This window comes from Temnothorax americanus, unplaced genomic scaffold, assembly GCF_048541705.1.
Source record: "Temnothorax americanus isolate GAGA-0224 unplaced genomic scaffold, ASM4854170v1 Scaffold5, whole genome shotgun sequence".
In the NCBI taxonomy this organism is placed as follows: Eukaryota; Metazoa; Arthropoda; class Insecta; order Hymenoptera; family Formicidae; genus Temnothorax; species Temnothorax americanus.
In genome coordinates this window covers 7,590,691-7,618,090 of record NW_027509657.1, presented here as the reverse complement: position 1 = coordinate 7,618,090, position 27,400 = coordinate 7,590,691, and the positions used below count along the sequence as shown (strand labels likewise).

Genomic DNA, 27,400 nt, shown 5'->3' with positions numbered 1-27,400 from the left:
TTACGCATAACGTTGATAATATTTTAAGATCCAATATACCGACATACAGCAATATTTTTCAATTGGTTTCCGAAGGCGACATAACCATCTATACGAATAAGATGATAATTAATTCTAATTGAATAGGTTCAATAATTCTTAATCGTCATAAATGTATGAATGATTTTACCCTCGAACGAAAAAAAAACTAGAAACTTGTCGCGAGTGCCCGAGGTTGGAAAAAAATGCTGATTTAACGTTAAATGTGTAATAATCGCCTGTCACATATATGACGTTATGCAAGTGATTATTACCGTTTGTCTGTCGTACTAATTATGAACAGAAAGCTGAAAAATTGAGCGGTAAATATGCATGGTATCTCTATATGTAAAAAATTGAAAGACGTAAACGCACAAAATGACATATCTTATATAGTATAAATTCCCTAAGTAATTTATTGACATTACAAGGCGGCAATAATATTAGCGGCCTACTCGATACTTAATCACATACTCTATAATTATTCTACGCTATTGCATTCACATATATAATTTTATTGCGTATCTACATTGTACTGCCTCTTGCATATAAATATCAATATCTTTTTAAATTAATAGAGGAATATTTTTATCATGTTCGTTTCATATAAACGTTAATTTAGTTTGCAATTGATACGTGATATGTATATTTGTAATATGTTCGTTAACTATAATTTTATCATTACCATTATTATCGTTAACCATGATAACAACTACCATTATACTACTATAATTGTGTTAATTTATAAAATTTAATCGAATGATGTAACTACGCATGATTTTCTAAATAATCTAAATTATAATTATAGTTTGAAAATGCATACACGTGTAATGTAGCATTAAAAGGAAGTATAATTTTCAACAATCATGAACAGACTCTGCGCTTTTATATCGCTGAAACAAAAGAAATCGTATGTTACAGCGGTTCAAGTAATATAGCTATAACGTAATAAAGCAACCGAGTGAGTCACGTCGCAAATCTTGTGTACCTCTTCTCGCCCGTTATCTGTTATGCAAAACAATAATAAATGCAACGTATCGATGGATGGACGCGCGTTTCTTTGCGCCCGTAACGTGTATTTTCAATCGTAAGAATTGTTCTACTGTCTTCTTTGGCGAGACGTGCACACACAAAAATATATATAATGCCAATAAAATAAATAAATAATTGATTAATGTAGTTGGAAACACATTCAGTGTATAATTATTTGCTTAAAAAGAAAAAAAAACGAAAGAGAAAAATTAGCGGCAGGAAGGCGTTCCTGAATAGATTGCTCTGTCATTATCGTATATCGATGAAAATGCACGAGATAAGATCGTCGCGGGAAAACCAGAAATAGAATATCCGATAATAATCAGTAACGTGTAGCGAGGACTCGGACATTTTTCAAATTTTTTTTCTTTCACATTTCAGGGATAAATCTCGATGGAGTCGTTATTTATATATATATATATATATATATATATATATATATATATATATATATATACGCAAATACGTGGATTTGCGCCGCTCAGCAATCGTCGGTGACATCCGTGATGGAAAATAAATCGTGCAATAAGGTCAATTTCACAACAACACGAACAATGTTCTTTTAATCGCATTACGATTAAATGGCTCTTTGCTCGCGACGAAAGCATTACTAATCGCGAGATCTCTCGGCGATAAGTTTATTTAATGATTCTGTTTAAGTCGTGCGCTCGAAAGTAGATTGCGCAACTAATCGCACATGTCTATCAGAATTGTGCTGTTGTAAATACGTTATGCAAAACAAGTAACTATTAGTTAGACGACAGTTTTATCGATCGATGCAAGATAACGTGCGTCGATTGAACGCGCATTTATGTCTGCCGTGAATTTTTCAGCTGAGAAATTTGTTTCTGAATATTCGCGCAAAGAATATTTTACATTGATAAAAATTCGATGTAAAATCGTACATTTCGATAAACAAAAGAATAGAATGTGTATAAGATTTTATGGAATACTCGCGAACGGTTATTGCATCAAATGATACAGCACAATGAGCTCGTTAATGCACGTATCCTCGTGTATAGTCTGACAGTTCGTCCCAAGTGTATCAATAGAACCCCATTGCTGATGATAGCCACGGATCTCGCTCCCTAATCAAATTTAATGGAAAAATAGACCGGGGGAGTCTCGCTCGAACATATTGTGTGTGTCGTCGGATAGTAACGACCCCTAATCCACGATCATCCTTCTCACATCGTCAGTCTATAGTTGGATACAACGCGTTAAGGGGACAAAGCACGTCGTACGTATCTTCCGGTGAATTCACGAGAAACCGACGGACATCCGGTCTTTTTGGGAAACAAGTAAGCAGTAAAAAAAAATAAAGTAAGGATAGAAGTTTTCACCGAGAGTATGCATCGCGACGTTCCGATTTATTTCGAGTGTCTTGTCGGACGCTCGTCCGCTCGATCGCTCGCTCGCAGTTCCTTACCTTCTTCTTCATAAGAGACCGCGTTTCGATGCATAATTAAGACTTCCGCTTCGTCGATTCTTAAGCGAATTATTGAAATAATTCGATCGTAAAACTTTATGTATTGAAACGTGAATACACATACGTTTAACAGACAAGTGTTCCTTACATATAAGCTTCGTCAAAAATTTGTGCCTATTACTTGAGCAAATAAGTTGATGACTTTGTCGGTATTTTATTGTAGTTGTTACCTTCAAAACAAATGGGTACAATTCTATCTAACAATAAATAAATAAATAAGGATTTGTAATACCTAAATACTTACAATTAATAGTCTTTAGGTATTAGAGTCTTAGGCTTAGTTGTCTAATAATAAACATTTTCTCACTTGAATGTAAGCGACATTTATGTGACAATTTGAGTGATAATAAGATACAATAGAAGTTATTAGATGAGAAACTCCAATAGTCATTAATACAATTATAAATGTAATATTTTTTCACCAAATATATAATAGTCCTAATACAGAAATTAATATAATGACCGCGTTGGTTTATTCCTTTTACAGATCAAATATTATTGTAGCTTTAATATTATAAATATTTATCTCTGTATAGCAACACCGCTTACACCGCGCATATTCTAAATTTAGGTGGCAAGAAATGCGTTGCTTATATACGTCCATGCTAATAATAACCTCTACCGAATACCTATGTGCTGCACGAAGCGTCAAGTCGAAACGAAATCACGACCTGAATGTATATTACGAAAATAGTTATTTTGAATTATTATAAAGATAATTGTGTTCTGAAAGCTAAAGCAGAAAAGTTAAAAAAAATTATTGTAAGTTTCTGATTTAACTTCTCATGAACTTTTCTTAATTTTTAAAGAAAGAATATCTACGTGCGATAAGATTAAACATTGTTATCAAATAAAAATCTCGACAATGATCAGAATATTGTTGCCGAAGTATATTTGATTTGATTGTACGTCAGACTCAATCAGATTCAATTCCTACGCATTAACGCTCAATTGAGCAGCATGTGCCACGCGATCGTGATACTAATATCAATATAATATAAGGGGTGGTCTATACTTATTATTTCTTGTCATCTACAGTGTAACAATATATCCGAGTTATTTTTTATCTTAAAAACTAAGGAGAGATCAATCCTATAGTAATCTGTTTTTCCGAGTATGAACAGTGGTTGCAAAGATAGTGCGCTATAAAATGTTTAATAGAGAAGAACGTATTCACACAGAACTAAATTCAGAGAGTTCTTAAACGAAAGGCAGCTCGGTAACTCTGAGACACCAGATATTGTCGTATTGGTCACCGATCAACGTGTATATGCAACGGGACATTAGCGTCATGTAAAATGTTAATGCCTCATGGAACGATAGCGCTTTATCACACATTTAAACACGAGCTGTCAAGCCAACTGTAGCAATTGCATCGATAAAGATGACGACCATAATAGTTCTCATTGTCAGTAACAACACTAGGTTGCGATGCACCATTAGAATCGTGCGCGACTGCCACTTCGCCGGCTTCGCTTGTGTATTTCTATTATAGTTCGATAAGTCGTTTTCGGCAAGTTGTTGGCTGGTGCACAAAACTATCGCGCGATAAGAGATCCCATCACTGACCAGGATCTCAGCATCCGCATCTGCGTATGCGTGCGTGTAATAGGATAGAGCGTTGCTCTAGAGAGTCTATATAGAAGTCTAGAGCAACAGAAGCGGAACGGTGTTATCGCAGGTGCAGTCAAGTGGGTACCGCATATCTCGTTCTGGTGCAGATCGCGTGTGCAGATACGTGATAAATGCAGATAATGCGCTAATCGCGCTTCATTCGGACAAATTTTCGTCCGCGTCACGCGACTATACTCAGTCGGCTCGAAATTAGCTATCGAGCACGTATTAACTCTAGTGGCGTTTATAAAAGTTTCAAATAAATTGCTGTCGCGCGAGTCTCATTTCGATTATCTTCAATAAATGTGTTTACTACAAACATATACGATACGCTAAAAGTAATCTTGAACTTTCGGTGCAATAAAATCGTGTCAAGTACTTTCGATTTTATACGCGTATTTTTCATATCGGTTGGTAGTATTAAAAAAAATAGACGTAAGATAATATAGTAAAATTTAAAAAATGTTACATATATAATGAAAATGTGCGTTGTCTTTCGCATTAAATACTTAACGTGAACTTACTCAATAAATGAATTAACATAGTAAAGTAAATCGAATGTTTTTTGTCATTGCCTTCTTATGCGGCGTCAAACGTAGATTTATTTTGATATAGAATTATTGAGATAGAAATCAAGAACGCGATCGATAAAATAATAAAAATCGATTTTTTTCATTGGTTTCCCACGACCGACTAAACTGGAGCAATTGATTCATTTTGAAAACATGCACACAGACTTATCGCGACATATATTTGTTTCTTCCTCATTTACGCACGTTTACATTGTCGCGTCGGTCTATCAGAGTAAACAGTTTAATTTCTGCAGCACGCATGCGCTTCCATGTCAATATCAGCTCGCGAAATAATTCTAACGAGGTTCCATAGACTTAAATGCCTTGGAAAACAGACTGTTATACTGTATATACTTGAGTTACTATATCGACAATTCGGTCTTTAACCGACTTTTACCTAACAGTATATTTTGATAGATCATGGCATACTTTCTTTGTAAACTTTTTGAATTTTTGCAATATCTTCAAAATTGAAGAAAATATAGTACACGAAAATGTGCGTGACGTCATAATGTTGTTGCGAAATCTTTTGAAGTTGCCGTCATCAAAGAAACTTTAGAAAGCTATAACTTTCTCAAATTTGGGTTTTTTTTTTTAAATTCAAAAAGTACTAAAAATTGGCTTAGATTCTCTACATTAATTATGGATACCGCTTAATAAAAAAATTTTACTTAAGAACCCAATTGTATTAAGCCGGATTAAGTTTGATTTAACAATCTTATAATTAAAATGATATCACGTACGAAATTAATATATATCGATATAGTCTCCATGAAATTTTATTTAATAATTCGATAACAAATGACGATTTAAACGATCTCGCGAGTAAATTAAATTATTAGAGTAATTTATTCGTTATACGATCTTCCAGTTTTAAAGTGATCGTGCATCAAGCTTCACAAACGATCATATTACATAGCCACGTCGAGGACAACTTGTCTGTCGACACAATAATACGACTTTAATTTTAACATACACAACTTGAGTTTCGGTTTATCGAAAAAAGAAAAATCCAGTATATTAGGAATAATATTACATTCTTCAAATACCTGAATTTTTTGGTAATATAATTTGGATTTATCATCTTTCCTCGAATTGCATGAATTAATAAGATAGTCGGGTGACCAATTCCAAAGAGGAATTGATTTCTCGCAACAACAGGACAGATATAGGACAAGATTCTACATTGGTATATGATTCAATTTTCCCCTACTATACGAAAATATACACACTTTTATTATGAGTAAAAGAAATTGAACTATTAAAAGTGCGTCAGAAGGTGCTCCCCGCCGAAGAGTTGTGCATAATGAACAATGTATATATATGCATTTCTTTTTTTCCTATCTAAAAAAAGGCATGTTAAACCGATACTCGTATTTGATACTCACTATCGGGGAACGCACTATTAACGCTATTGCATCATTCTCTCTTTATCGCTCATCGGGTGCAAAATAAGGATAGAATAAACAAATAGCGCTAATAGCGCGCTCCCCGAATCCAGCCTAACCATTCACTCAAGGTCTCCGACAGGTTGCTAAAACTGTTCCAACGAAACATATATGGTTACGATCGTAGTGAGACAGGCTGCGACGTGACGGAATTGTTCCTCATTAAGTGCTGAAAGTACTCCAATAAATCGCGTTTACAAATGCACATCGAGTCGGCCTCGGCATCGTAAAGTCGACATTCCCAATTATTAGTTGCTGTCCAATTAAAGTCAAAATCGATTATTCCTGTTCCAGAAACTTACGGTTATTTTTATCGATTTGATTTAATCGATAACTCGAAAGTGAAGCGTGATGATTTCCATGACTGATTCTTTATGACATTATTTTTCGTCTTTATTTATTGGCTAACAATATTTTTATCATTTAATATGTTTTCTCAATTGTGCAACAAACATCTTTTAACAAATATTGTCAATTTTTGTACGTTACCCATTTAGCTTCTTTTTTCTTAATTTTATAATTTATCTATAATAATCTATTACGAGTGTACAGATGTCCCGTATACATGATAAAACAAAATAGTAGAGGATATTTGATACATGGACGAACATCTGATATCGATACCTATAGCGATTGAGCTCCGTGCCAGTCTAACACCAGGCACGCTAAAAGATACGATGTTCAAAAATGAATGCTATTCGCAAAGACATAGAAATAAAAATGCAATGGTTTATTAGTCCGCTCGCTAATGACTGTTCGAGACAATAAAAATTTGAATCGGTTCACTAACAACAGACGTAAGGCGGTTGAATCATACAATTCACCCTGTGTTTCAAGGACAGTTTCTTTCTATTAAATCTTTCTATCAAGTCTTCTAAAGGCTTTCGTTGAGCAATTCTTCGTACAACAAAACCTTACCATGCGTTCACCGTTCTGTCCCCTCTTTCCATCGAATGCGGAAACTGGCGTAACATGTTCGTTCAGGATTCGCTACCGCATCCGATTTGAAAGGCTGCAAGGAATGCTTGGGAGACCATTTTATTGAGGCCATTATTTCATTGTCGATCGTTTATCGATTGTGTAGCTTATCGAGTGTCGCGATCAAAGGACGCACGATATACGCGAACATATACGGCCATGAAGATGCTTTGTAATTCTCGCTGCAGCTCCACGCGATTTAAATCGCTGAGTCGCTGAGCGGTATCAGCTTGCTAAAAGTTTATCGTTTGCAACGAAAACGAACAGTATGTTTAATCCGTCAACAATCGTAATAGAAGCCAATAAACAGCGTTCTATCGGTTTTTATGTCATTGTAGAAAAATCGATTTCGTAGACTTGAAAAAATCTATGATGGCGAGTAACCGGATATTTATATTGTGTTTTTATACTCGTATACTCGTTGGGCTCCACAGGTAATAATAAGGCGAAGTCTCTCAGTTATATATGTTTAAGACAAGGATAGCCTCGAACTATACGGTCTTTACTATGACGGTCTTCAAAGGTACCATGTCCGATTAGAGATATGCATGGTTACGACTATCAGTGACCTTCGAGCTGATAGATCGATAGGAGTCGTTGTCTTTGGCATGTTCCATTCTCCACACAATAGCACAATTGCTCGTATAAGGGCGTAAACGATCTGAGCATACGATATAAGATAACAATATGCAGACAAGGCATATATTTAGGGAAAACAATTTCAACATCCGCGGTATATGGTGTAAATTACAATAAACACATTGCGATATACAACATAACAATTAATAATAGCATTCGATTATTATAATTTAAAATTTTTAATTGCGTAATAAAGTCTAATTTAGACTCTAATTTAGATATTTTCTATTTGTTCGTTAAACATGAGGACGTACTATTTTCCAGCAAAAATATCTCTTGCATTATGTATATCAAAATGTGTCACGACAAACGGCAGCGTTAAATAGAAATTATTTTCTAATTTTATATGCAACACGTGCACATTTTTATGTTGTACACTTTGCAAGTATTAAATAGCAAATCGTCAAAATTTTATTTATGTATACAATCTATAGAATTATACGCTGGACTGGTGAAAACATGAAATTCTGTTATTATTCCAAGCTATAAAGTGATGTTGACATTAAACTTTATGCGTATTTTTCTCTCTGGAGATACAAATACAAATTGTTACAGGGCATTGCACAGATTTGCAATTTTTATATTATTATAGAAAAAGATCAAACTACGCGTTTGCCTCGCGCGATTCCTCGACTTTTCGTCTAATTGCAAGCTTGTATTCTTGCTTCTCCTCTGGCAATGCAACGCTCTTCACTGGAGTAAAAAATAAGATCCAGTTTATCATAATAAATCACTGCAAAATTATACAAAGCTGCGACATAATTACGCGATGATTGCAGATCGATCCAAGGCTGATTAGATATCCTTTGATATTAAAAAAACGGGGGCGTCGCCTAAGTATCCTAAACTATATCTATCTGTCCCTGAACCTGCAAGAATGCCTGTTGCTTCTACAGCGCGTATATAAGACTGACAGCGTTCTATTGCAATGCACAGTGTTAGATTACCACCTCGTCGACAACAACTGAGGATCGCGGTGTTAGCGCTTGGAGAACTTGCTTCCACAGTTGTTCTCTGCAATTCGTGTATTGAAACTCTCGAGACACAAGTGCGGTAAAGCTCGCGGATCTTATCGTTCGTCATGGAGAACATACGCGCAACAAATCTGCTTGATGCGATTCGCATCGACAGCGACAAGACTACCAGTTTTGTGAAAGATGCACCGAGGATTACGAAATACTCGGTAAGAAGTTAAATTGAACGAGACGAAAATTAAAATAATATAATCCGCGTTTACACTTTAAAAACCGAATTAATATGTTTGGTAAATTTGACGTAATATGTCGAAGTGCTTCACTTCAGATTCGAGAGAAATATAATTTCTGAGGGCTCTGCTTTTAAAACCGCAAACACGGAAGATTGCATCTCCCGAGTCCAATTGGACAGATATAGATAAACAATTATTATTATATTTTGTAAGAACGCGATAGCCCAACAGCATTATTTCTGCTTGTGGTTCTTACTTTTTAGTTTTTTTTATTATTTATGTTACATATTACGTATTCGCGACGTTTTCTCTCTGGAATATATCACTATTTTATTTCACGTAATAAACATGAAGATTGTTTTCGCACGTACTGATCGCGTCGAAATGTTTGATCGTATCAAAATTATATCGTTTCTTTCGACCCGTTAATTTGTCATCGAATATGACACTTCCTTCGAAGTAAATGATACTTCTCCAAGGGATAGAGTCACTCTTTATTGCCTTGCACGGTGATGATGTACGCGTAAACGTGCGATGATCTAATCATTTTCTCACGGTAATTGTAGGACAGACATTATTATGCAGATTATTAATTACGCTGAAATAAACTGTGTGTAAGATCTTTTAATGTAAGTAACGACGCGCTCCCCCTTTGACATGACGTAACTCGAATGATGACAGCGCGCGTCTTCACAATGCATCCTTCTGCAAACGTAATGACATAATGTTCAGATGCTGGCTCCCTTAATTGCGACAAATATTATTAGCATATGAAGCAAACGATTATTTTATAATTTAGCAAATTATTATTATTAAGTAACTTATCAGAGGAAGGACATTTCAAATTGCACGCGCGAACAATAACGGTGTAACATTCAAGGCAAAAGAGTTTTGCATTCAACAAGGTTTCCTCGCGTTCTAAATTACGCGTCATGACATCGCGACATAACATCAAAGTTACCGTCTCAGAAGATGTCCGTTCAATATGCAAAAACTGATTCAATATTTTTGATGGAAAATATCTAATCGTCCTACTTTTTTTTTTTTTTTAAGAGAATTTTTAAGTCCACGTTATTATGTATCTCTATGCCATTTGCGAAGCTGTCGTGTCAAAACGCATATCGCATCCGCACGCAGGCGGTCTTATCAACTCTTACAAATCACTTGTCTAGAAGTAGATCAATGACAAATTAGCGTTGGGCGACGTTGACCGCGCAATGACCGATCGCGATAAAATGCGTTTGATAAACGAGAATGTTTCACGCGCGTCAACGTGACGTGCGGTGCGTGTAATAAAGTTGGCGCATCATTTCCACGGGTATGCGAAAGTCTCCTCTGAATCCTCGATTCGAGGATCATGTCGCAGCGTTCAGCGCAAATTACGCTGAATTTATACATTTCCTATTGTTGGAATTGCGTGATGCACGTCTCGTGTTCCGATTAACTATGACCATCTCAAGGTACGGTTAGCTCTGATCAAAATATGCGTCAATCATCAAATAGTAGCGTTCGATATAAAAAAAAATGTATCAGATATCTCGTCAAATTTCTCCCGTATCGACACTATATTGTAAAATATTGACTAACATTTTCAATTTCCTTTTGTAATTTATAAAGAAATGACATTAATGTCTATGAATATAAAAATTGTATCGGAATATTACATTCTTCTCCTATAATAATGTCAAATAATTTTCGTAAAATCTCACATTCTCATTTTCGTAATGTTCTTATTTTAGTTGGCCGATTCGGCTGACGGAGCGAACGGTGGTATGGATTATCATATCGAGATAATTAATAAGGATGACAAACTGAAGGTGCTGAAGTTCCTAAGGAGATTCTTCTTCAGAGATGAGCCGCTCAATCAGAGCATCCAATTGATTCCAGAGGGTGAAGACAGTACTTGCATGGAATTGGAGGATTACTGCAGCCACTCGTCGCTCGAAAATAATTTGAGTCTGATGGCAGTTTCCGCGAGTGGTGCAATTGTTGGAGTTCTGCTCAGTGGTAAAGTTGTACTTGATGAAATTTTTTTATAGCGACGATGTTTTTTCCTCAAATCTTCGAAAATATATAGTTCGATTACGACACACGTCACGTTTCCAGTGGATTTCATTTCTCGTGCATTTTACCGTTTTACGTCATCAGATCAATCGTCTGATTGTATCTTCCGAGCTATAGTTATCAAGCACATGTTCTCAGAATTTTTAAATTATTGTGCAAAAATGCTAAATATTTATTTTTATTTTGTTGATAATGTGAAAGTGATTGAAAATATTTTACAATTGTCTAACGTCTATTTGTAGTTTGTAATATTTTATTAAATATCGTTTTTGTTAGTTTCATCTTATGGATGAATATATCCATTATCCATATCCATTAATATAAATATAAAAAATAAAGAAAGATACGAATATGTACATTTATCTTTAGTCTCTTAAAATACGTACGGTTGTATCGTTTCGTTTGAGCAAATGTAACAATTACCAGTTAATTTGAAATGTATCTCAACGGTATTCAAATAAATGCACATGGAAAGAAAAGACCGAAGAAATACAACGGTACCGTTTGACGTTACGTAAAATGCTACGGATCTCCGTGATTTATTATCCGATACCGGTTTTGTGACTCGAAATAGATAATTACATCACGTCATCTACTGATAAATATTATACATTAAAATGCACAAACAACACGACATTCGAAAATCGTATTTATAAATTATCGCATCGCGCGTGTGCGAATCGCTAACGGTGCTGCGAAGATGTTAATCAAAGACTTAAATGCAATTTAAAATCAACGATGTGGATAGATATAATAACGTAGATAATAGCTTAAGTCGTTAAGCAAAAATAGCAAGGCTGTTAAAAGTCAAAAAAGAAGATACCTTTTAAAACTTATAATAATCTTCAAAGTAATATTTTTTAAATAAAAGAAACAAAGAGAAGAAAGGAAAACGTTATATCTATAAAAAAATTCAAAAAGTACATTTACAAGTAAAGAAATATTATCGATACACAGTAATAATAGGTATATACGTCACAGTTTAACATTAAAGACAGATTAACTGGATCTACATAGTTATCACTCGTTTCGTCTTTTAATATATGCGGAATATTAATTTGTAAAGTTCATAAAAAAAAGGAGATATCACGTAACATACTACTACAAGAATCAGGCAATATATTCCTTCATTAAAAACTGGAAATATAGCTATGCTGCATTTTACGTTTAGGTAGTGAGATTTTATATTCAGATATACTTTGAAATTTTCGTTGGATAATACGATTCATATTACATAAAAATATTTAAGTAATTTAGAATTGATTTTTTCACATCAAAAATATCAAAGCATTTTATAAAGGATATCTAAATTCCCCGATAGCACCATTATCCTATAAATATTCATATATAACGTCCATAGGCATTCTGGACATAATATGGATATCCATAGGATATTGTGTGCTGTCTGGGTTGTATGTCAAATGACGGGACAAATTAAATCAACCTGTATAGAAATCTAGTATACTGAAGAATTTTTAAACACCTTTGTTATACGTTACATATTTGTGTGTGTGTGTGTGTGTGTGTACCCTAGTTCCATATCATATCTTAATTTAATTCCTGGCTTATTATCATTTACTAATTTAATAATTGATAGTCGTTAACTGTCGTTAATTGATAATATATGCAAAATGTATTACAAGGCGTATAACTATATGTATATGTATACATATGTATATGCACGTCGTGTTATATTATGGAAAAACGTATCTATTAAAATATAATTTTTCGACTTTGCTCTCAATGAATATTGAAATGTAAGAATTGAGAAAAAACTGTTGTTCGAAATGATAAAAAAATCATCTATGATTGTATTGATTGTAAATAATGAGAAGAAGAAACTGTTAATTGATTTTGAACTTAATAATTGCGTATTAATATATATAAGTATATATATATATATATATATATATATAAATATATATATATATATATATATAGTGTGTGTGTGTGTGTGTGTGTGTGTGTGTGTGTGTGTGTGTGTGTGTGTGTGTGTGTGTGTGTGTGTGTGTGTGTGTGTGTGTGTGTGTGTGTGTGTGTGTGTGTATATATATAAACCAAAACTTATTATTAAATAATATTATATATATATTAAATAGTTTAACTTATTTATATATATATATATATTATTAAATAGATTATTAAATATAATTTTTAATATAAATTTTTTAATCATGTAACTGTAGATAGACGTGGATTTACAGTTTTTTTTTACCTTTTACAGGTAAAATGGATCCTCCGTCGAACGAAGAACCAGAATACATACAATCGTGTAAAAACGCGAAATTTAAAAAGATACTAAGATTATTGCACCATATAGACAAAGGTGTAAACATAAATGGACAATATCGGGATTTCAACGTTCTAGAGGTCAGAATAATTTCGGTGGATACAAATTGGAGAGGAAAAGGTGTCGGGAAAACGCTCATAGAAAAGTCGATGTAAATATTATCTATAAATCTATAATGTTTAGAGATCAAATTCGAATGAGAGATGCATTCAAGAACGAGCGATATATTCTTGGCCTACTTATGAATTACAGGGAAATCGCAAAGGAGCAAGGATTTCATTATATCAGGGCAGACTGCACGTCCTTTTTTTCCGGTAAGTTATGCGCGCGACTTGGCTTCGACGCGATATACAATCTTAATTATAACGACTACGTGGATGAGGACGGGAAGCCAATCTTTTCACCCGCGTCACCTCACATGGCGGCTGTTACATATATAAAGAAATTATCAACATAAAGTTTAAAGATGTGTGTGATATTGAAGAGAGAGTATGTCTGGAACGACCAAAAGTTTGATGTAAAGTATGAAAAAAAGAATAATAAGACACGTCACATATTAAAAATGTATACCGATATCTACATTGTAAAGAGAGCCAGTAGAAAATAAAGTATATTTTATAATTTACTGTACAATATACCTATATGTGAAAATTGCATATCATTATCTAATTGTAAGTGTAACGCTAACCATTGTAAATACAATAACTATTTCGAAAAACGATTAGATATATAATAGCATAGATGTTTCTACGTCTACATGCGCAACAAATATATTATTGGTGTACATGTAATACCACCGACATATATAGATATGTGTATATTATGTAAGTTGAAGTATAGAGAATGTTTAATTCATTTTTTTTGTATGTAGCATTAAAATATATCCATATCTAAAAAGAAATATTGTAAAATATACATGAAATATTGTATTATAAAAATTATTTTCTTATCGTAGCAGTTTTTCCCTTAATTGAGGCATTGGGTAAAAATATTCTGTACCTTGTTTTATATGTTTAAGATGTTAAGATTATAATTTATCATGCTTTCAAATTTTCTTTATTATGAGTAGATAAACAAGGTATAAAAAGAATCTAAAAAGTATAAATATAAAATCATCTCTGTATAAAAATCATACAATAGGATTTATCTTTAGTATAACAGGAAAGCAAAGGATAGAGAAAGAAAAAAAAACACTGATGTCTCTAATAACTGCTATTTTTTAATTTCTAATAAAATTTTTGCTAACATTCATTACTGTCTTTCGTCAGGTACTCGTTCAGATCCTCTGCGGAATTTATATTTTTTATAACAAACTGATTGGTTCTAGTGTGTGCCGAGTTTCGAATTTGTTGGTATTCGTTCTCTATTCGAACATTTCGCAAAGTTACTATTTTTCTCACTTTAATACTATAGAACATGAAAATAAGTTGTAGCAACCCCAACCCACAAAACACCAGGGCTATTAGGAGGCCAAAAAATGCATTTGGCTTTTGCTGAGACGGTGGCCACGGTCCTCCTGCCGTACGTACTTCATATTCCCATTGACTCCTATATTGTCTGCAACAATATGGGAGTTGCATTAATTGCATTAGATTTTTTGCTTCCACATGCAATAGAGGGCACAAATCCGGGAATGCAAAAGCAAAAATCCTCAAGATACAACTTAATTTCACATTACACAATCGTTAGCATTCTTTTAACAAATCAATATTCTAATGTATTATACATTAACTTACGTGTTCTGCGAATGATATGTGTAGGAAGGATTGCATCTACGGTATTTCAATTCAAAATCATATTGACGCCTTGCACTTTCCTTTCCCAGAATCGTATATGCCTCGGTCAACTTGACAAAATCAGCATGATCTTGTTTTCCACTAGTATCAGGATGCAGCTAGCAAAAACAAAATGTGCAATTTATACAATTGTAAAATATAGAATAGCGAAAGCAAAAAGTACGCCATTTACATTCATTTCATACTATCTAAAGTAAAATAAAGTTATAATAAATTCTCCAAATTTAAAACAAATTATCTAGTGTTACATACTCGTTTTGACAACCTGATAAAAGCTTGTCTGATGTCTTTCTGTGACGCATCGGGTAAAACATTTAAAGTTTCATAATAATTCTGCTGGTACCTTTAAAAGGAACGTGCTACATGGCAGTAATTAAATTTGTTTCTTTTAGTAGAATGACATTACTTTCTGTGCACTCGGGAACAAAATAATTAAATAAATATATATTCCCATCCCATATATTAGAAGATGGCAAAGGAAAGAAAAGGATTGTAAAAGAATACAAAAAGTGACTAGCTAAAAAAAAAAAAATATATCGTTTGACAGCGATTATATATTATAATATAACGTGATGAGACAAGATACTAACCTCTGAGTCCCGTAACTTCTGGCCACGCAACAGATTTCCGGCTTGCACAGTCGGAGGAATTGTGCCATTACAACAACGGTTCAACAAACACGATGTTTCTCAACAAAGCGATAAGTCATTTCGGGGACTCGAGACATTTTGTGGATCGACGGTCCGTCTGTCATACTAACGTCAGACCGTCGTCACTGTCACTTTTCATGCAAAAAAATTACAAAAATAACATCGACAATCGACATGCGTCGTCGTCGTCAAAGAGGTCAAAGTGATCGAAAGTGATTTAGTGATTTCCTTCCTACTCCGCGTTTGATAATCGGTAAATAATATTGTAGGAGACCTACTTTATCAGTCGCTACCCTAAGACGCCGACGTTGGCCGACGTGGCACCACTGTAAACGGGAACGGGGAAGGTGGGCGAGCTGGGCGAGCAAGGTCTTGATTGGCCGTCAAAAGTTGTTTACGTTAGGAAACCGCGGTTTGAAAGTTGATGCGGCCGCGGCGATCGGGGCGAGAAGTCGAGAAGCGAGACCGCGACACACCTCCGGCATTTACGACCTGCATTTCTCGTGCCGGCCGTGCCGGGCCCGACGATGGTGCGCTACGCTGCCCTGAAAGGACTGTACGACCTGGAGAAGACGATCGGTAGCGGTGGCTTCGCCAAAGTCAAACTCGCGACTCACGTCGCTACCGGCGAAAAGGTTGCCATCAAGATTATGGAGAAGACTGCGTTAGGTGTAAGTAAAATCTCAATTGTTTATGTCTTTTTAAGAAAAGGGGATTTTTCTTTGTAATTTTCTTTCACCTTCTTTCTTTCGACATTGCTTTATCTCTCTTTATTCTATCTTGAAATATATATATTTACTGTACAATTATTTATTCTAGGAAGATTTACCAAGGGTGAAGGTCGAAGTGGAGGCACTCAAAACACTGCTGCATCAACACATCTGTAGGCTGTATCAAGTGATAGAGACGGACAGTCATTATTTCATGGTGATGGAATATTGTTCTGGTGGAGAACTGTTTGATCACATAGGTAAGCGTTACGTACGACCGCGACGTAAAGAATCTTTTGTTATTTTCAACAGCTGTTAATATTAAAATGACATTGTTGTGTTTGTATTGCAGTTGAGAAAAACCGATTGTCGGAATCTGACTCGCGCACATTTTTTTGCCAAATAGTGTCTGCTGTTGCATACATGCACAATTTGGGATATGCTCATAGAGATTTAAAGCCTGTAAATATATTTTCTGTCTTTTGCAATATATCTATATTATTTGAATAGAATTATTCTTTTATTCTTTTTTTTTCCCACAGGAAAATGTTTTATTGGATAAAGATGAGAATTTAAAGTTAATTGACTTTGGGCTATGCGCAAAACCCAAAATGGGAATTCAGGCACATTTATATACCTCTTGCGGTTCTCCCACGTATGCTGCGCCAGAGCTTATAATGGGAAAGAAATATCTAGGTAACTGAGCTTCACAAATGTTTTTGACACTTCACTGTAACGTAATATTTAATTAAAGATACAAAATTTTTTTGCAGGCTCGGAAGTAGATATCTGGAGTATGGGAGTTCTTCTTTACGCCTTATTGTGTGGCTTTTTGCCTTTCGATGACAATAATTTAGAGAACTTGTATAAAAAAATACTTGTAAGTCCTACAATCGCCATCTGCATATTATGACACAAACAGATAAATTACAAATTTGTTCTAGACTGGCAAATATGAGGAACCGTATTGGTTGTCCAATGATAGTAAAACACTGATCAAGTCAATGTTACAAATCAATCCGATAAAGAGAATCACCATTCACGAATTGTGTCGCCATCCATGGATTACGGGAAATTCTCGAAAGCCTATATCATTCATTCACAGAATAGAAGTAAGAATTTGGTGTACAGAAATTGATTTTATAGCTTTAAATGTTTTATGAAATTCTCTTTTTTTTTTTTTCCCTATGAAAATGTTTAGTTTGAAAAAGATGACGAGGTATTGAGTACTATGTCTGCCATTTGCGGTCGGAACAGCACAGATATATGGAAGAAACTTGTGCAGAGTGATAGAACCGATTACAGAACGGCTACATATCTGTTGTTACTTGACAGAAAATTACGTGGACTTTCATTGAAAATAACATCTACGATGAGGTCTCATCTAAAGCAAGAAATGGTAAGTTAAATGTTTTTTCAATATGAGATTGATATATTTAATCGTATAAATTTTGTTCTCTCTACAGAATGGCACAAATGTTCCACAACGTGAAATAATAGCCAACAATTTTATAACCAAACTTGATCATTCTCCAAGAAGCAGAACGAACAACGAGCAATCTCCAACGATTGATGTCACTTATGATGTACTGCCTAAAAGAACTGAAAATAAATTTATAGAACCATATACATCGACAAGAAAAAGATTACGAAGTAGAGACTGTGACGATGTATCACCGCCTGGTAAGTATTTTATCATCATTACAACATCCTAATCCTTTTTATCCTATTTATCGTTTTTTTTTACAAACAAAAACATTTTAAGTTTTATTGAATTATCATCATTTTATCTTCAGAAACTTTTCACGATGATAAATATATCAATCTCATATTTCTAGATATGTCGATTTTTTATGTTTTTGACGTTTTTGTACATTTTGCGTGCAATTGTTTAGGAAACGCGTTGTATCGCAGGTATCGTAGGTAGTTCCATAGTACATTTTGATTTTCTAAAGTTTACTTCTAATTAGGAGATGCTAGCACCACCTAATTAGAAACTTTAATGAAAGTTTCCGACTGCGATAAATTACAGTAGTCGCGCGAAAAGCAGATAATTACCTCGAGAAGAGCAATGACTCGCTAACAAACGCAATTTGGACTTAAGAATTTCCGTGTACAAGAATTCTTCCCCAAAACTCCTTAGAAGATACGCTATCTCCCAAGCACCGCTACATTTGAAACCTTATCATTCAGAAGAGTATTAAACTTTTCAGTAATCCTATCTGTATAGTTTGTTAATAATACATAAATAATATTGAAGTTATGCTTATGTAATTTGGCTTTTAATAATATTACAGTAGTTCCAACAAAGAGGCTGCTTGAAAATAGACCAGCTACTCCAACGCAATTCTCAACACCAGATTCCAAGTATGCTTATGAGTAATATGAAAATAATATAACAAATACGATAAAGATGTTCAAAAATATAATATTTTTTAGAGTTCCTCAGACATCTACACCCGGTAGTGCAAGAAAAGTTATGATGGGGTTAGAGCGAGGGTTGAATCGAGTAAGGTATGTTCTTACACCGAAAAGACGAGTGAAGAACGAAAACACCGATCCGGATGAACCAAATGTATTGTCGGGGAAGGTATGTCTCACATTTAAATTATGAAAATATTATTGAAAGAAGTTTTCATCTCGCAAACCGCGGTAAATTGTATTTTGTTATCAAAGGGTCTTTCTAACGTATCTGCAACATGCAGCGGTTGCCCAAAACATGTCCTCTCGAAATTACGAAGAGCACTTCGGCAAAAGGGTATAATGTGCCGTCAAAAAGGGTAACTATAATTTTATCTTGAACACTGTATTCCCTATATTGTTTTATTATCAAAAACATATATCGTCGTAGATTCATTTTGCAAGGAGAAACTGAAGAATCCTTTCCGGAAGGTAAAAAAGATTCGGCGAAATCGATTTCTTCGCAGAATTCCTGTTCTTTCGAATTGGAAGTTTGCCTCTTAGAGATCGATCCGAACGGTAAACGATTAGTCGGCATTCGTCGGAAAAGATTAAAGGGTGATGCATGGGTTTACAAACGCGTCTGTGAGGAAATTCTTGCTCTCACTGCAGAAGATATTTCCACAGATTCAGAGGTTACTTCCGAATCTAAGTGTCCTATTTGAGAAAAATGACTTTCATAATTACATACTATATTTCTACGAAGTAGATTTGTCAATATAAACGCTCTAACAATCTAATTATATGAGAAACGCACCTCTTAATAGTTATATAATGATATTAACGATAAGATTGATGTTTTATAATAAAAAGATCGACGTTATGTGCAACAGATAGTGTAAGACTTAAAAGTATGCAATTTCTAAAATATATTCAAACGTTTAATTTAATCATCAGAAAGAGAATATGTTGCTTATAACGTACATTTATTTTCGTTAAAGGGATAAAACTATGACTAAGTGTAACAAGATCTGTAAAGATCTATAAATATATTTTTTGAGGTACGGGTAATGTAAGTGAAATTATAATGTAATAGTATTTACGTGATATGTCAATTTAATAAATTTATTTTATCGCTCCTATATATCTTTATTATCTATATCCAAAATAAAAACGAAATATATCCATTAAAATAAGATTGTAACGATAAATACATCGTAACGTCATATCTCGACAAATTTTGATATCAAGGAGATATAAATTATCGGTTTTTTTTTTTTTTTTAATTCTTTCCACCTTTCATGTAACATCGGTATTGATCTGAAGAATGTTCCGACCAACGCGATCGACTGTTCTATGGACAGCACAAAGAAATTTCCTGTGCGAGCACTTCGAGTGCTCCTTGCTTGCCCCTTTCTGTCCAGAATATGTAAAGCTCAATTTTTCGCGTTTATACCGCAGATATAAAGTATCGCGGCCCGTTTGAACCGGTCCGCAAGGCTCTGCCACCGACCGGTATAGAACTATAGCCGGTATAGACAGGCGAAGATATAAAATCACCACAAATCGATCAGCATAAAGTGGTGCCGCACGTTTACTTCACTTTCGCTTTATGGGAAGACGAAACCGACCTTTTATCTTTGCCCGCTCAATAATCGCCGGCACTGCCCCGCGCGTAGCTACGTAGTAGACAAGTATCACAGGTATATCCCTCTCGCGCGCGCAGACTCAGTCCGATCGGCCGCTGTTTTTTTCCCCGTACCGATTCGGTACCGGTGCGAGACAAAGCCCGGCTGCTGCGGCTTACCTTACAATTGCCGTACTTGCAGCGCGTACACTCCAAAAAAAATTGAAAAATGTGCAGATTGCCCGCAGAGTTGTAATATGACCATGTGAGGTATCAGCGTCCACTTTTGGAAATTTTTCTACGGAAACTGAAATAGAACATTGAAAAAAGAATGTTAACAGACGAAGAAAGAGTACAGCAATTGTATTGAAGAAAAAATATCTACGCAAGAAGAATAATAAGAATATGTTACCTATATCAAGCCCGTATCGCATTACGGATTAGGGGACTGAGATTGGCTATTAAAATTTAATTAATCAGAATAAAGAAAACTAAGGCTGCGCTCCGATATTTGTCGCCAGTACTGAAAATCTATAGTTTACGTAAATATAGCGTACGTGACGTAAACTATAGATTTTCACAATGAATGCCGGGACGCAGCCGGCATACTGTAGTTTAACGAACTTTGCTCTGATTGGTCAAATTTGAATCCAAGCTCAATCTTTCCGCACTCCGCGCGCGCGTACTCCGTCTCCGTAGTCTGATGTCTGATGTCGGGCTCGGGGTCGGGTTTTCGCACGGTACCTGTATCGCAAGGAGTAATGTCGAACTTCGACTCGATAAGCTGGTAATTAATATTCTAAAACAAGTTACCTTATAAAATTAATTTTTAAAAATTAATGAACAAAACACGAGAGGAATTTCCTGCTCGTGATATAAGTTTCTAACCTGACCAGGTATAAATTGCAATTAACAGTATCACCCGTGCGCGAGCGCACTCATGTGCATGTTGCGATCTTCGATTCATCGTTACTTTTAAGCCGAAAGAACCGAAGCGAAATACACAAAAACACATAGGTATCTCATTTATTTGCGCATGTGTCGCTTATAAAATAATTCTAGGTTATTTGTGTCCGACTTCTGTAATGTATATATGCGTTACGTGCATTTACATATTGATTATATTTTACACCGTGATTCAATGCCGAGTTACTTTAAGTATAACTAATTACAAATAGCTTTCCATTTTTGGAGATTTTTTATATATCTCACTTTTGCAATCGCAATCGGTTCAATTTCGTCTTGAAAAATAGCACTTTCGTAAGAGATATATCGTGTAGGAGAATACGTTAAATCTCGATATGATTTGAACGATTGTTGAATGGCTGCAACGCGTGAGACATATTTATTAAAGTATAAATTAATTGTGATTCACATTAATTTAACGTCGAATGAATTTTACAGCTCTCGATACGGCTACCGAGGATGTAGAGGATGTACGTTATTGCCCATGTGCTACCTTGCTCGTATCTTCTCGCCATCGTATCGGCCACTCGACACCGGTTCGTACCAATTACCGTCTAGCCGGCAGCTAATTAAGGATTGGGGCAATGAGGCCCGGCGATACGGTTTCCGCGATAATGATTATCCGCGACGGTAATTGAGCGAGCGGCTATGAACGCTGCAGGGGCAGCGTATGAGGAAAGAGGGAAAATGCGAGGCGTGTGAGAAAAAGAAATAAACGACGTCACAGCGGACCGAACGACTAAAGGCACGTAAGAGTTTCTGGTTTTTTTACGCTTTACATTCTCTTTTCTCGTAATTTTACATTTTTTCTTTATAAAATCGCTATATTTAATTGTAAAATCACAATGTCACGATTTCCTCTACATTTATGGAAATATCCTTTCGTCCTTATACAAGACTAGATCTCTGACGATTTTTATTTGTACATTAGGAAAGTTCCATGGGAAAGAAAGAGAAAAACATGCTTCTCGCCGATGAAGACGGTAAAAACGGTTGCGGCGTGGATTTTGCGAGCCGAGAAAGATGGAAGTCCTTATACCAGCTGAACTGCTTCGAGTCAGGCGAGCTCGCGAGCAAGACGCATTACTGAAAGGTAAGTGTAAGCATATGTATGATACAAAGCCACGCATCCGAAGAAGAAGAAGTAAGGGTGGCACGCGCGGCCCGCTTCTATCGCTTCCGGGCATCAGCGTGCTCGCGAGCCGCGGCTAATTGCTCCTTAATGTAAGCGAGCGTGCGGGCGCGTTGCTTTTCTTGGGCATACGTCGAAGAAAAGCCAGCCTCGATAACATAGTTAACGACGAAAATGCCACATTAACGATAATTCCGTGTTCGGTATTAGGAAATGGCTTTTTGCAAGGCAGAATCACGCGACTTTAAGGAAATTTCGCGAAATCTTATTTAAAAAAACGAAAACTTTAAAGAATTGATTTAAATTGGACTCATCTCGTGTCTCTTTTCGCCTCCTGATGTTAGAAAATTAAGCTTTCCTTCATATGGCGAAACGATACAATTGTGGCACTGTGGGTGAAAGTAAACGTAGCCTCGTGCAATTGTGTTTTCTTGAAACGCTGCGTTTCTGCCGAGTCGCGTACGGTTTTAAAGTGACATTTGTTACACGTAAAAGAGGCGATTTTTTCGCACACCTGCGTATACCCGATGCGCACAGTGTTACGCGTAGGTTTCTTCATCGAATAGACAGAAGCCGCGAAGAAATCGTTATGCAGCTTGCACTCGGAAGAAAGACGGGGAGCGCTAATCGTCCGGCTTGCTTATTCTCATTTCTCTTCTTTTCTTTCGGGCTCTATTTATTCGGGAGAGGAAAGGGCGCGCTGCTGGCAAAAATAAAGGGCAGAAAGCCCCCGATTCGTCGAGGCATGACCAGCGCGTCCACCAGAAGCTCATACATATGTACGCGGCTCGAACCGGGCAGTGGCGAGCAACCCTCCTCTTCCTCCTCCTCTTCTTCCTTCCCCTTCCCTGAGACTCGCTCCCAGAGGGAGACCCCTCCGGAAAAATGAATATGCAGCCCGCATAGAGGAGGGTATTATTTTATAAAATTTACTATCTCGTGCCTGCGCATTATCCACCCTCCTGCCAACCCCACCGACAGATTCGCCGCGAATTTTCCGCGCTAACGTGAAACCAGACTTCTATAGCTGCGAGATAAAACATTTCTTAAAGGGGGCCAAGAGCGCTTTCTATCCGAAAATGTGTATATTCCGATTTGAAAGTAGATTTCTCCGCTGTAAATTTATCTCAAAATCATTCAAAGGCAATCTTGATATATTTGAAAACTCATACGCGCAATTGAGAAGAATTCAAACAATTGTACACTTTATATTGAAATCTATTTTACGCCGAAACGCATCTTAAAATGAGATATGGAATTAAAATACGCAGCGTTGTGACCGTGGAAGAAATCTGTTATAGAGTTTCGTCTTTATAATTCTCGTCATATATAATTTATACCTTCGACGCCTTCTCACTCCACCTGTTCCACAACACTTATTCCTTTGACTAGTGGGGTGGTGGCCCTTAACCGAGGTCTATAATTGCAACGTCGTTCGCGAGCGTAACCGCTTGTGTTTTTCCAAGTGTGCTTCGTGCGCGCGGGGCTATTCTAGCGCTTCTATAAAATTGTAGCCCCCTTATCGTCGTAGAGGAAACGAAACATTAAATCGGCTCCGGCCGACAGGGGCGGGCTTGTTTCGGTGGGTGCGTCTGAGATTTCCTGTGTGGACTGTGGATGCTAGGAAAGGATGGCTTCCTACGTAAAGGGCGCGTCCTGGTGTGCGTCCTCACGTCGACCGCTCGATTTATATATGAGCCGGGGAACATGAAATAATCCGCCCATCTTTACCGTATAAATATAAATGTAGATCGTATCGTCTCGATCCCATCTCCATAATTTAGTCTCTTTTTGCCTTTTCTAGAAATATCAGTACGGCGATATATTTCTACGATGGGAATGGAATGTAAATTCGTCTTCGTATATTTATTCATTATATATTTTCTATTGTGTATATATAGCGCGAAGTCGGGCGGGCACACGCAACGTTATTCCGTTCTTCACCAACCGATCGTCGCGCAAACTCGTGCGTGTGTGTTTTTTTTACGCGCGCTCTTCCTTTTGCGCTCGCGTGCCAATATCGCGCGATATCTAAACAACTTTATCATTAATGCAACAGTAGGAATTTGTATATAATGGTGCTATGTACATATGTAATATATGCCGGACTGCCCGCACATAACGGTGATATCATAAGATACGAACCAATAGCCGCAATTGTATGGAAATATGTATCTATGAATGAAGACACTTTCATTTATGAAACCAGATACTTATATACCGGACACGGGCGTTGTAACATCCTGCTATTATGTGTCCTTACCTACCTATTCGTTCTCTCTCTTTCTCTCCTCATGCTTTTTTCTCCCTTCGTCTTTTCGCTCTGGTCCCCGCTAGAGCGTACCTTAAAGTGTCCATCGTTCGTGTAGATATTACGCTATATCGTATCAATGTATATAATTCCGCGAGTTTCATGCATTTTTCGCCGTGTTTCGTAATAAGCGCGATATCGCAATCTATCGCTTTTGCAAATCGCGTAATCTTCTCTTCGAAGCTAAACATCTGCTCGCGGTTCTTGCCGACGGAGCCATCAACGAACGATTCTTGTAATTAGCGTTCGACATCGCAACGTCGAATAGGAACGTTAGAATTTTCTACGTTAAGATTTTATTTCGACTCGAACGTCGTCCGCGCGAAGGGCCTTTTTGCGACACGCTTGTACTGCGAGTCGACGGAAACAACGCGCAACCCTTTCGAGGAGGATAGGGAGAAAGAGGCCGGCGAGCAGATAGCAGAAGGGAAAGGAGAGAACGAGGCTGAATACGCCGACTGTGACGCTTTCCGGTCAGGTGCCGCCCTGACGATCCCTCTCCTTCCAATTTCCACGTCGAGATCCGCTCGCTCATTCACTTGGTTTTGCCCTCCCTGTTTTGCTCTTCCTTCATCCTTTTGCCCGAACGTCGCGCGTCGTCCGTCTTCGAGAAAAACTGGCAGGAAAAAGCAGGAAACGGATTGTTTCCGAATGTAGATCAGGAGGATTTCTTCGAGGAGAACGCGCGCGCGCGAACAAGCACCTAGTAACGATATACGTTATTCGGTATAGCCTCCCTTGAACCGAGAGATGAAGACGTCCGTCCTGACGTCGCGCGCGATAATTGGATTATAATTTTGATCCTTGATTACGTGTCATCGGCGTTTTATAATGCTTATCATGCGCGCTGTATATTGCACGAACGATCCGTTAACATTCTTATTTCACTGGTCAGCATTTGATCGTATCTGATTGTTAATACCAGAATGAAGACAGCGGTCTCGAGGATTCTTTTCTGTTTACCACATTATTACTCGGCGTCGTAATTATCGCGCTGCCTCGGGAGGCCATTGTCACAATGGACGTCCGGAGTTTCCCTACGATTATCGTACCGAAAATCTCTTCGTGGTCGAGCTCCTCATCGACTTCCTGCCGGCGATGGACGATGATTATTTGTCGCAACGCCATGGTAGACGCGCGTGTAAAAATGATATTGACAACTCGATCTCTTCCATTATATTTGTCCATTATATCTCGTCCACTATATTTGAGACCTATGTCAAGAACTACGACAAGCTAATGACTTACGCATACGTCGTAATAAACGTTACAAGAGTAATTAAAAGGGGCAGAAAAATTATTAGCGATTTAGCCGTTAGACCGATTTAGTAATTAGACAATCAATTCCGCTGGCGTAGGTTGATTTTATTCGCGTTTTTGTTCTCTTGCATCGAGAGTTTTTGTTCCCCCCTACATCGATTCGTTATTATTATTGCCAAGGTAATAATCTTTTCCCATCTAAATTCTCTTTGAACTAGGCACACAGAATGTCTCTGTACCGCATCATAATTACGATCGGTAGATATTTCGTTCAAATTCTAAAGAAGTGATTCCCGCGCTCGTATCTCTATCTACTCACCTGTCGCAATTCGCAATCATTATTAAATAAAACCAGCAAGTATCGGCGTTAGCGTACAAATAACTTTCATTTTACAACATCATCATCGAATCGTCAACGTCTACGATACGATCGACTTCGGTATCGTTAATTGACCCCGTAATAACTTATCGCAGCGTGCCGCGATTGCGGTTTCCTTTTTATTAAAGCGTCATCGTTTTTAATTCTAGAGTCTGGTCATGGACAATATGTGTCACGAAATGCAATTTTGCATTGTTGCAAATGTTTCAGTCTCTTAAAAAAAAGAAAGCAGAATCTTAGAATTTTAAGATTTGATTTCTTCCAAAGCGCCATTATCGCTCAACGCAGACTTTTGATACAAGTCTTTTCGAAACGGTCCTCACTCACGTAAAGTCAATCAATTTGATTCTCCTTCTCTCCATGGACACAACGGCGAGTACCGTTGTCCGGTACGTCGCGTTATCATTATCGCGAGCGCGATAATCTGCGCCACGCGCGGTCGAGGCTTCTCTGGCCGTAGTTTCTCCGCGATTATCCTACCGAAAAATCTCTCGCGCTCTTTCTCCTCACCCCGTGCACACGCCAGCCGGGGCCGGTCGTCGTCGACTTCCTGTGCCCGCCGGTGGACAATGACCAGCACTTGCCGCAATGGCAGAGAGCGGCGGGGCAGACGCGCTTCTAATATCTATTCGGCCGATCTAGTTCGCGGAAGCCGCCGTTATTGTGGCACGGGCGTGTGCGTGTGTGCCGTATACGTCGCACACACCATCGCGGTCTGTACGACGCGTACAGGGTGTACCAGGAAACGATCATCACGCGATTTCAGTATTTCGCAATTTGCGCGCAGAGGTTTCGGACGCGGCGTCTCAAACGCGTTA

The 27,400-nt window shown here is 36.9% G+C and overlaps 3 protein-coding genes across 5 annotated transcripts; 2 read left to right on the top strand and 1 right to left on the bottom strand.

Annotated features, from left to right (window-relative positions):
- Nucleotides 1-2,191: 2,191 nt before the first annotated feature.
- On the top strand, nt 2,192-13,986 carry LOC143903932 (arylalkylamine N-acetyltransferase 1). 3 transcript variants are annotated; one of them, XM_077418019.1, is made up of 4 exons: nt 2,192-2,351; nt 10,737-11,004; nt 13,286-13,502; nt 13,604-13,986. In XM_077418019.1, exons 2-4 carry the CDS (start codon nt 10,770-10,772, stop codon nt 13,806-13,808), a joined length of 657 nt encoding a protein of 218 aa, XP_077274145.1. In that variant the 5' UTR covers nt 2,192-2,351; nt 10,737-10,769; the 3' UTR covers nt 13,809-13,986. The 3 variants fall into 3 exon arrangements, with proteins under 3 accessions (XP_077274145.1, XP_077274146.1, XP_077274144.1); XM_077418020.1 differs by lacking the exon at nt 2,192-2,351 and adding an exon at nt 3,679-4,230; XM_077418018.1 differs by lacking the exon at nt 2,192-2,351 and adding an exon at nt 8,727-8,973.
- Nucleotides 13,987-14,550: 564 nt separating this feature from the next.
- On the bottom strand, nt 14,551-16,005 carry LOC143903936 (dnaJ homolog subfamily C member 4). Its single transcript, XM_077418027.1, has 4 exons — nt 15,738-16,005; nt 15,400-15,490; nt 15,088-15,245; nt 14,551-14,908 (listed from the first exon to the last, which is right to left on the bottom strand). The coding sequence occupies exons 1-4, from the start codon at nt 15,803-15,805 to the stop codon at nt 14,593-14,595; spliced, it is 633 nt and encodes a 210-aa protein (XP_077274153.1). The 5' UTR covers nt 15,806-16,005; the 3' UTR covers nt 14,551-14,592.
- Nucleotides 16,006-16,175: 170 nt separating this feature from the next.
- Nucleotides 16,176-20,063, top strand: LOC143903927 (maternal embryonic leucine zipper kinase). Its single transcript, XM_077418002.1, has 12 exons — nt 16,176-16,468; nt 16,617-16,767; nt 16,860-16,969; nt 17,050-17,203; nt 17,281-17,387; nt 17,452-17,619; nt 17,709-17,906; nt 17,974-18,190; nt 18,805-18,874; nt 18,947-19,097; nt 19,184-19,287; nt 19,359-20,063. The coding sequence occupies exons 1-12, from the start codon at nt 16,325-16,327 to the stop codon at nt 19,630-19,632; spliced, it is 1,848 nt and encodes a 615-aa protein (XP_077274128.1). The 5' UTR covers nt 16,176-16,324; the 3' UTR covers nt 19,633-20,063.
- Nucleotides 20,064-27,400: the final 7,337 nt, after the last annotated feature.